The 11,120-nt window shown below is 34.9% G+C and overlaps 1 protein-coding gene and 2 long non-coding RNA genes across 3 annotated transcripts in view; 1 reads left to right on the top strand and 2 right to left on the bottom strand.

Moving 5' to 3' along the window:
- LOC145951879 (uncharacterized) lies at nucleotides 1-1,028 on the bottom strand. The gene is made up of 2 exons (XR_014429817.1): nucleotides 384-1,028; nucleotides 1-204 (listed from the first exon to the last, which is right to left on the bottom strand). It is a non-coding gene; the product is annotated as an uncharacterized LOC145951879 (long non-coding RNA).
- A 1,463-nt stretch (nucleotides 1,029-2,491) lies between these two features.
- On the bottom strand, nucleotides 2,492-4,409 carry LOC145951878 (uncharacterized). The gene is made up of 3 exons (XR_014429816.1): nucleotides 4,205-4,409; nucleotides 3,713-3,832; nucleotides 2,492-2,937 (listed from the first exon to the last, which is right to left on the bottom strand). It is a non-coding gene; the product is annotated as an uncharacterized LOC145951878 (long non-coding RNA).
- A 5,526-nt stretch (nucleotides 4,410-9,935) lies between these two features.
- Nucleotides 9,936-11,120, top strand: part of LOC145952055 (uncharacterized) — a 4,486-nt gene continuing 3,301 nt past the window's right edge. Inside the window, exon 1 of the mRNA XM_083064274.1 lies at nucleotides 9,936-10,272. Within this exon, the coding sequence (XP_082920400.1) occupies nucleotides 9,936-10,272 (337 nt within the window). The remainder of the gene's footprint in view (nucleotides 10,273-11,120) is intronic.

Raw genomic sequence — 11,120 nt, 5'->3', positions numbered from 1 at the left:
GCCAGACAGAAAGGACAAGTATATAAATATAGGATCTAGAATATAAATATATACAAAGTCTCTATCCGACTAGAGTTAGAGTGTACAACACAAAGTCCAATCAATGCTACTATCCCAAGTAGCTACATAACAAAATAGTCACAAAAACGATCAGCTCTACTAGTCCGCCGAAGACTCATCCTTAGACGCCCACCTATCCCTGCTCTGCTCCCATACATAGTATGATCATCGCAGTCCAATATCATGGAGACAACAAAAGGGTAAGCTAGTGTAATTAAAAATTCAACATACAAATATATATATATATATATATATATATATATATATATATCAACATAAATAAACAACAGATATAATTATCAACATACTTATACAGCTTATACCACTCAACAATATCAGTACCGCAATGCGGCAATATCAGCACTGCTTAGCAGCAACAACAGCACCACTTGGGTGGCTATAACGGCACCGCAAAGCGACAACAACAGCACCGCCTTAGCGGTTAGAATCAGCACCACATCATTTAGCCATAACAGCACACATCTTTAGCATACAACTCATCGATCTTACAGCATAATCAGAAATCAGCACACAATGCGTCGTCACGCATATCAACTCGGAGATCTCCTACCGCAACTCAGCCATTATGGCCTACAACAACTCAGCCATTATGGCCTACAACAACTCAGCCATTATGGCCTACAGCAACTCAGCCTTTCGGCCTACAACAACTCAGCCATTATGGCCTACAACAACTCAGCCATTATGGCCTACATCAACTCAGCCTTTCGGCCTACAACAACTCAGCCATTAAACACAACACAACTTTTGCAACTCAACATATCAACTTTCAACACAACACAACTGTACAACTCAACATCAACTTTCGACACAACTCAACTGTACAACTCAACATCAATCAACCAACATCATCCATTAGTCATCACATTATATTCGTCTACAACTCAACTAAGCATAAAACAACATTAACCAACATATATAAATTTCTCATCTCCGCGCCCGGCGCACTCATGGTCGCGCCCAGCGCGGTACAACCGGAGAGCACCAGGGGCTAGCGCGCCCAGCGCAGGTATGCCTGCGCCTGGCGGGACTCAGCCAGAGAGCCCAAGGCTCACACGCGCCCAGCGCATGCCAGGCAGAGACTCCCAGGAGTCTCGCGCGCCCGACGTGCCCATACCCGCGCCCACACTACTAGAATTTTTTCTATTACCTAAGGATTTTCCTAGGAATTTTTCATTAAAATTTGTAGGAAATAAGTTTTTTGCGAATTTTTCTACAAATTTATTTTCGCAGCTAATACCTTCGTGGATAATTGTTTCTTACCAATTTCAAAATTCGCAAAAAAAATTCTTATGATTTTTACTATAAAAAAATCTATAGAAAACTTTCTTGCAAAAAAAAAAATGGCAGCAAACTTTCTTGTGGCAAAAAAATTCTTAAAAAATTTGCAAAAAATATTCTACAAATTTTAAAATCCACAAAATTTTTGCAAGAAATTTTCCACGAAAATAAAAATTTGCAAGTAAATTTCTTGCAAAATTAAAATTTTGTAGGTAAATTTTCTACAAAATTTCAAATTCGCAAGTAAATTTCCTAGGAAAAATCGCAGGTAATTTTTTTATCATTTTTTTAATATTCTAATGCTATTAAAATAAGCGCAGAACAGTGAAGTACCAGCACCAGCACCTACAATGGATGCTGGAGCTGGATTTTTGGTGACGTATTCCGGTGCTCTTGTTTGTTCCTCATTGTTCCTTTCTCTCCTTGCCCTTTTATGCCATTAATTTTTTATACTGCAATGAGAGAGGCTTGTCTATTGTATTCAATTTATTTTTTTTCCCACATTCTGTTCTCTATTTCCTCTACTAAGAAAATGAGATAAATATACCGTTGGAGTTTTGATTTTCTATCTTCAAATATTACTTACCTTTTGCTCTTACATTACATGGTGGTGTTACAAAAGTGACAGAGTGTAATGAATCGAATAAATATTCAGAATATAAAAGAAAAGGGTATAAATAATGTTAATCAATAATTAAGACACCGAAGATACATCAGAGCATAGAGTGACTTCATAAACCAGTAACGTTGGAATATCTTCTACCTTCCAACCATAGTAAAAAAGAACTTGCCATCCTTATAATCTCATATAACTAAATCTATTCCATATAAACAAAAAAAAAATCTAACACAAGTCCAAAGAAATAAAAATAACCACGGAAAGGATCCAAGTTCGTCCATTTAAGGATCCAAGTTCGTCCATTTGTTTGTTTGTTTGTTGAGTGTCTGGCACTTGTGGCTAGAGGTGGAAACTATTAATTCCTCATACATCACAAGCTAATAATCCTATTAATTGAAGAAAAAAAATGAAGACTCCAGCAGAAATGTGGCCACAGGGGTAAGCTTCTGTTTTTTTATCACTTGTTTCCCTGTTTTCTTCTAGCCACACAGTTTGGCTTTTCTGTAAGTGTAGCAGTGACCGTAGTAGCTCTATTAGATTATACTATACCATCCATACCTAGGAAGCAAAAATACAGAAACAGAACCACATGGGTGTATTTTAATTTTACACCCAGTAACCCTTCTATATATTTCTATTATGGAGGAACATTATAACAAAAAGAAAGCACATATATAAACTACTAAAGCATATATAAACTCAATACCCATATCATAGAATGTAAAACATTGATGATGTACTTGATAATATGTGTCATCACATTATTAACCAAAACCAAGTAAAGAAACTAAACAATGACAAGAACCTTCTCAAATTTGGATGACCAAAACTTTCCTGAACTCTTTAAGTTTAAACCTATTATCATCATAATCAAAACTAAGCAAAACAATGACAATAACCTTCTCAAAGCAAGATGGCTGAAACTCTTCCAGTCTAATTCCAATCCATGTTAGTTCCTGATTTATAAACATAAAAGGTCAAAGATCAACAAATTTTAGTGATGCCCCAAAATACCTTGTCCTATGTCAAATACTGGAGCTATGGAGCCTGTTAGCCTATTTGAGTGAAGATCAAGGACTCCTAAATCTTGCAAATTTCTAAAAGAGTTAGGGATGTATGAATTAAGTGAGTTCCTTGAGAGATTTAACATGTATAGTTGATTGAGGCTTCCTATCCATGATGGTATGCTTCCACTGAGAAGGTTCATTTACTTTTAAAAGTGCGACTTGTCACCTTGTGAAATCAAAGTGAAAGATTTGAAAGTGAGCTATATATATTACCTTAATTATCGTATACCATGCAACTAACGAAATTAAATGTGAGTGAAGTCCTACTGTCCTAGAATGTGTCTAGCTCCAGCAAATGATGAGGACACATAATACAGAGGTCTATTTACATACTCTGAAGTCTGAACTATGATTCCATGAAAGAGAAAAGGTATCCGGGTGCTTAGCTCAATACAGAGGACAAGCATAGGCTCAACAAGGCACTTCCACTAGAATAAATGATGTAAGCTAAATGTTTGTAAAACTGAATTCCATAATATTGACATCAAATGCTTTGAATGCCTCAACAAAAATTCCAAAGTAAGTTTTTCACTGTTTGCATTGATCTGAGTTAACTCTGACTCAAGTTCAGTAAGTTTTACCAATTAAAACACAAATCTGAGGTTACTTGTACAATAAAATTTTCAAAACATGGAAAACAATATTATAAAAAAAATGTATTTACCTCAAGGTCGTCAATGTTTACATCCGGCTGTGCTGAGGAACCTGTTGGTGAAACACTATTCTTCAACATTTACTCCTTGAAAATTCGCAATCTTCGACCCATCTCTCCACATCTTTTTATCTTCATAAGGATCAACAATGCTCACAATCAAAATATGCAGCAAAGAGCTCAATTCTAAATTTAAGATATGTGAAAGAAATGATGAATTCCAATGATAAAATTTGCACAATCCATTCCACCATCCAGGTAATATCTATTCCTCCTGAGTACAGTCAAATGATAAGAGCTTTGCAACCGAAACTAAAGTCATAAAAGGAGAAAAATACAAGCAGAGCACCACGTGCATACACAATCGAGAAGCAAGCAAAAGTGCAAAAGTAGCATTGAGCTGAAGCGCACAAAATTATAAAATTATAAAATCTACATTCAAAAGCACACAAAATGAAGTGTTGTGCGATGAGAAAAATTAAGAAAAGGAGAGAAAACAAAAACCTTAACAGATGTTATGCGGAACGAGAAAAGAAGAGAAATGTTGTGGATGTGGCACGGTGGAGGTGATGAGGAAAAGCTGAGAACGGTGTGCGGTGAGCGGTATGCGGAGGTTACGCGTTTACGGAGGTGACTTACCTGAGAAGTGTTGTGCGGTGTTACGGTGATGAGGAAAAATAGTATTGCGGAGTTGAATGCAAAGTGAAGGAAGACGGAAATGTGTGTTTACACGGAGGATTAAAAAATATTTCCAGTTTTTAAATTAATAAAAATATCATAAATAAGAAAATTGGCAGGAAATACTACTCACCAAAAAAATAAATTACTTGCGAATTTATATTTAAAATAAAATTTGTAGGAAAATAAAAAAATTCTTGCAATTTTTTTTTTAAAAATTTTATTTGCAACAAAAAATTCATATAATTAATATTTTTGTAGCAAAATTTGCAAAAATTTTCTGCGAATTTAAAATTACAAAAATATTTACAATAATTTATTAGAGATTTATATTTGCAAGAATTTTTGCAGTAATTTCCTACAAATATTTTTTCGCATGAAAATTCTTAAGTAAATGACATATTTCTAGTAGTGCCAGCGCGGGGAAGGCAGAGACCTCCCCTTGGTCTCGCTCTCAGCGCAATTCAAATTGCGCCCAGCGCCCACAGGGCAGAGACTCCCAAGGAGTCTCACGCCCAGCGCGACAAGGGCCGCGCTCAGCGCAACGCATCAATATCAGCATATACATATATATCCATTACAGCGTGACATTTCATCATCAACAACATAAAATAGCATGATCAACAATTTCACAACATACGACATGTTCAACACATACTCCGACCCAATCCTCTTATTTACAACTCATCTATCTTGTGAAATTACCCACCCAAACAACACCAATCAACCTAAGCACCTAAAACAACTTTAAACTTAACCAAATCACTAAATGGAAAATGGCAACCTTCACAGAAAATAACACATCATGAGTTATACTACTCCTACCATGCTCATCCTTATCTCATATGAAAGATAATCAAATTTCCTACAACTCTCATGAAGACACCAAGTCTTAATTCATTCATCTACCTTGTTAAATATTCTAAAAACCGCAACAGCTATAGGTAATGCTGGCAGCTTGACCTCTCTTCACTAAAACAGACATAACTGGAGTTCTAAAACTCCTCTTTGGGTGATTTCAGCGCCATTGGAAAGCTAACATCCAAGGCTACAACTTTCATGAAGACTATGAAGTCAATTTCGGAACTTCAAATGCGCGCTCAGCGCGTTCAAGTGCGCGCTCAGCGCGTCTCAACCAGAGACCTACAGAGGTCTATTGCGCCCAGCGCGGTTCTCCCCGCGCTCAGCGCGATTCACCCAGTGAGTCCCCATTTCAAGTCGCGCTCAGCGCAAATTCAAATAGGAACCCTCACCTACTTCGAAAATTCCATCAAAACCTGCGAAAATCAACATGCAACCCAACCAAAAGTTCCCATTCTCACCACGTATCAACAAAAACGTCTCATTTTCGACATGCAAACACAAATCAAGATTTACTCAAAATTTCCGCAAGGACCTCGAAAACCCGAAGAACCCCAATTCATCAATTTCAGCAGTTTTCAGCTCAAATGTAGCAAACATTATACCACAAAAGAGTTCTTAGAACTCGTTTTCAGCCAAACAAATCAAAGGACTAGCTTCCTTTACCTTGATGCGAAAATCCGAGCTTCGGGACCACGGAGATCGGAGAAGAAGAGGAAACTTGAAAACGAACGGAGAAGAGAGACAATCTTCAGCTAGCTCTGCCTAAGCTTGGTCAACACCTTCAGTCCAAGGTCACCCCAAAGAAGAAAACCAGCAACAAGAAAAAGGAGAGGGTGAGAGTGAGAGTGAGTTGAGAAGAAGAAAAATGAGTAAGGGGTTCACGGGTCTCACAAGTCCCGCATTGAAACCAATAATTTGGGACTAAATTGAAACAAATAATTAATATAAGGGACCAAAATAGGGTTTTAGCCTAATTTTATTAAAAAATATAATAATTTTGAAAAATATTTTTTTATGGTAAAAATTTTAAAATTACTTATTTTTATAAAATATAATTGTCTTATAAATAGAGTAATAATTTTTTCTTTTTCTCTTTCTGTTTGAAGAAATATTTAAGTATCACTTTATAATTTTTTACAACTTATTTAAAATTAGAGGAATAAAATGATAAAAATTAATAAGATAAACATAATAAAATAAAATATATAAAAAATATTAATATATTTATTTTATTAGATATAACAACATAATTAAAATATAATTAATAATATATTTTATAAAATTATTAATATTTTATATATAAAAAAGGATGAAACCGGAACGGCCCGTTCTGAAACCGGAACGGGCCGTTCTGGTTGCACTTTTGATGTGTTAATTTTGCACCTGGAACGGACCGTTTCAGATGCAAAATTAACACACCAAAAGTGCAACCAGATGTTTTCTGAATTCGTTTCTGAAACCGGAACGGGCCGTTCTGGGTCCAGGTGTTTTCAAAAAAATTGTCATCCTCGTGGCATCCACGTGGCCAAAAGTTAATTCCGTTTAAATAATTTGGACGGAAGTCCCAAATTGAAACTAATTAATATATTTGAGATCAAATTGAAACTAATTAATTTATTTAGGACCAAATTAAAACCAAAAATTAAAGTGGGACTAAATTGAAACAAACAATTATTATAAGGGACCAAAATAGGATTTTAGCACAGAAAATATCATTATCATTTAACAGAAATTATATAAAAAAAAATATCAATTCAATCAAATTAATCATCGTTAGCATGACGTAACAAGTTGAATTTTGCAGTCAATAATTCCCTACCCATATGTTTTAAGCAAAGGATTTTTTTTTTTTATATATATAACCTTGATAAATTCGTAAAAAATTAAAATAAATATTTGAGCCTCCCTTTGAATTTGATCGTAGCAGTACACCTTTTCTGTTTAACAGATTTTGATTCTTAAACACTTTCAGGGTATAAAAAAAATGACATCGTTAACAAATTACTTTGAAATTTTAAAAAATGATTATTAAAAAACAATTTTACTATATACATGTCAACATGCGATTAAATAATAATATAAAACTTATTTACATTTTAAAAGAATCGGATCAATTAATTTAAAAAATTCAAATAATCAAGAGAGATTATCTCAGTTGAGGGAAATAGTACTTAGTTAATCCTTTAATATTGATTTTGATTCCAATATATAAAGAAAATTCAAATAAATTAAATTAAATTAAATTTAAATATCAATTATGTACAAAAGGCCAAACAGTTTAATTATGTTGCACTCTAGTCCTGGTCTATATTCATATTCAGAAGCATTTAATGAATTCAATAATATCAGTTTAATTAAATTTTATCAAATAAGCATCAATTAAAATTAGGTGAAAGTACATAGTATACATACCTTACATCAAAATTATTTATAAAAAAAAAAAAAAAAACCTACGATATCTATAATACAACAATCATTTTCTTTTGGCAGCCACCTCATTCTTTCTCCCTCTATCGTTGAATCCAAACTTTCCCCCAACGAATACACCAAACATTACTTAAAACCCCTCTTCTTTCACCTCCTATATATGTCCCACATAATAAATATATCCTATATTTTTATACTTGTGACACCCTTACTACCCCAACACATATATTGTAATAATGCAAATTTAACAAAAACAATTTTCAATTTCGGTAAAAGGGTTCACATGAGAATCTTCAAAATTATTCTTCAATAACCACAACAATAAAAATGAAACGTGAGAGTTTACAAATGATTTTCAAAAATAATATTTACAATTCTAATTCCATATAACAATCTATGTCCTAAAAAAAATCCTCTGCCCCGATGTCACAATATCAGAGCATAACCACAACTCAACCGTTAGCATTCTAGATGTCACTCGTAGCCGGATCTTCCTCACCTAAAATATCCACAAATCGCACGGTGAGAAAAGAAAACATCTATATATATAGCACATAAGAAAACACAACATATTATCTCATTATAACTTAATATTCATAAATATTTCAACATATCGTATTTCAATCAATCATACATCGTCATCACGTCATAATTCTCAATCACACCAATCATCACAAATCTTGCACTTCACACTATGCCAAGGTCACGCTACCCATTTAACAATCTCAGGTCGTGCTCACCCCTGATATAACACTGTGCTAAGGTCACGTTATCCCTATCCCAGGGCCGTGCTCACCCTTAACATGTTAACCAAGGTCACGATACCCACGTAATAATCCAGAGCCGTGCTCACCCCTGAAATAACACTATGCCAAGGTCACGTTACCCCTAACCTAGGGCCGTGCTCACCCCTGACATGTTAACCAAGGTCACGATACTCATGTAACAATCTCGGGCCGTGCTCACCTCCGGTCATAGGTGTGAAGAACCACAATCACATCTCATTCACATCCACATTCACATTCACATCCACATCCACATCCACATCCACATCCACATCCTCATCCACATCCACATCTCAATTCCACAATACATACACAATCCACACAAAATGGTGATTCACACACTCCTCAAGTAATTCATCATCTAGATCATCAAATAATATAACAATAACATTCATAAACAAATATAACAAACAACAGAATTATCAATTTAATATAATTTTAACGTAAACAGTAAAATCCCCAATTGTTCCAAAATCTAACTCACAGGCACTTTTCTACAATTTCGTTCTCCCTCTCAAATCATCATTCTTACAAATTATTAGCATATCTATAATCCTCAACACATATAGAATCTAATGGGATCCTCAATTTCTCAAACAGAAATCATCCAATTTTTCACAACCTAACTTACAGGCACTTTTCTATAATTTCGTTCTCTCTCCCAGAGCATCATTTTTACAAGTTAAACATATATTCGTAATTCTAAATATATATAGAATCACATAAGATAAGTAATCCTCCAAACAGAAATAATTATAAAATTATTCATAACTCTAAGGGTTCTTCCTCTACCCAATTCCCTCATGTAACTCTACATATAAATAATCTCCTTTTCTCCCGTACCTGGATAAATAGGAACTCGGGCAGAACCTCCTCCTCTTTTTCCTTAAATAAGGATCGAAACTAAAACTGGAGCAGAACCTCATCCTCTGAGTTCCCCTTGGTCTTCAGAGAGAAGAAGAGGAACGAAAGAGAGAACAGAAGAGAAGAGAGAGTGAGAATGAGAGGTGTGTAGAAATGAGAGGATTTGAGGCCTATTTATAGGATTTTTCGCCCACCTATACCACTACGGCCCGTTCCAAAATCGGAACGGCCCGTTCTGGGCCCTTCAAACCTACGTAAATTTTTCAACTGGAACGGCCCGTTCCCAAACCAGAACGGCCTGTTCTCAAATCCAGCAGAACGGCCCGTTCTGCTTCCAGAACGGCCCGTTCTCCCATCAGAACGGCCCGTTCTCCCATCAGAACGGCCCGTTCTGCTTCTACAATTTTGGCCATACTCACTATTCCAGAACGGCCCGTTTCAAAATTGAAACGGCCCGTTCTGGGCCACGAACACGAAAAATGGGCTGTTACAATACCAACATATATGCAAAATTCCCACATAATAAGAATCCCTCTCTATATATAGCCCCACTTTGCTTCTTCCAATCCAATATAATCTCATTTCATTTCTTTTCTCAGACAAGAACATATATGTACATGGGTTCCTCAACAAAGAGCATGGTTGATTCAGCATCATGGTGTTGTGCCATGGCACTATTGTGTCTAATACTATTAGGGTCCATGAGGGAGAGCCATGTGCCGGAAGAGGATGGCGCCGCCGCTGTTGTCGCCGCCGCGAGAGGGCAGAGCAACCTCTTTGAACAGCCATGTGATGAGATATATGTGGTGGGAGAAGGGGAGACCCTACACACCATAAGTGACAAGTGTGGTGACCCTTTTATTGTTGAAAGAAACCCTCATATTCATGACCCTGATGATGTTTTCCCTGTCCTTGTCATCAAAATCACCCCACATACACCAACACTAAGAAGAGGTAGAGCTTCTAATTTAGATCTTTTCACTTTTTTTCTTCATCATCATATGTATTTCATTCAAGAAGTGATGGCAACACACTGCCTAAAATATTCTTTTGTTAGTTAAAATTATAAAATTTAGAAGTCCATATGTTAGACCTACAATATTTTATAATTTTAATAAATTTTAACTAATAAAAAATAGTATGCTCAAAAGAATATGTTTAGAAGTGTGTGTCTGATATTTTTCATTTCATTATGTATATGGTACACCCATGTATAGTTGTGTATGAAACATGAGAGGAATATCAAGCTTTTTTTTTTTTTTTTTTTTTTAGTTTTACAATTTTACAGAAATTGAAAGTAATAGTGAAAAGCACTTGGTGTTTGATTTTCTCAGGAAAGAGAAATAAAATGAATAGAATATCTTGTATAGTCACGATGTTCATGATCTTCTCTTGTTCTTTAGTTTTCTTTCTTTCAATTGTTCTTGGTTCGGTTTATTATTGTTTGGTGTATTGATGAATAGTGTGTTATTTTCGTTATAGGCAAGGTTTCTCTCTCTCTTTTTTTTTTTTTTTTTTTTTTTTTTTTTTTTTTTTTCTGTGTTCCAATTAAACTGGTTTAAATTTTACGCCATATGAAAAAAATTAAAATTAAGATTGTTTTTGGGCCACGACATATCAACCGTGCTCTTCTTTAATATTATATAAATTATTATGTCTGGTGATGGATACATGGGATAAACTATTAATTATCACCATTTATATATATATGTTTGTTTTTCTAAAACAGACGGTTAATTATTAATTTGTAGTTCAACTTGGAAGAAAGCTAAAATGTGTAAGGAGGACCAAGTCCATTTCTT

This window comes from Cajanus cajan, chromosome 9 (assembly GCF_000230855.2).
Source record: "Cajanus cajan strain Asha chromosome 9, NIPB_CcT2T_4, whole genome shotgun sequence".
Lineage (NCBI taxonomy): Eukaryota > Viridiplantae > Streptophyta > Magnoliopsida > Fabales > Fabaceae > Cajanus > Cajanus cajan.
The sequence above is the reverse complement of the archived record's forward strand: the minus strand, read 5'-3'. Positions and strand labels throughout refer to the sequence as shown.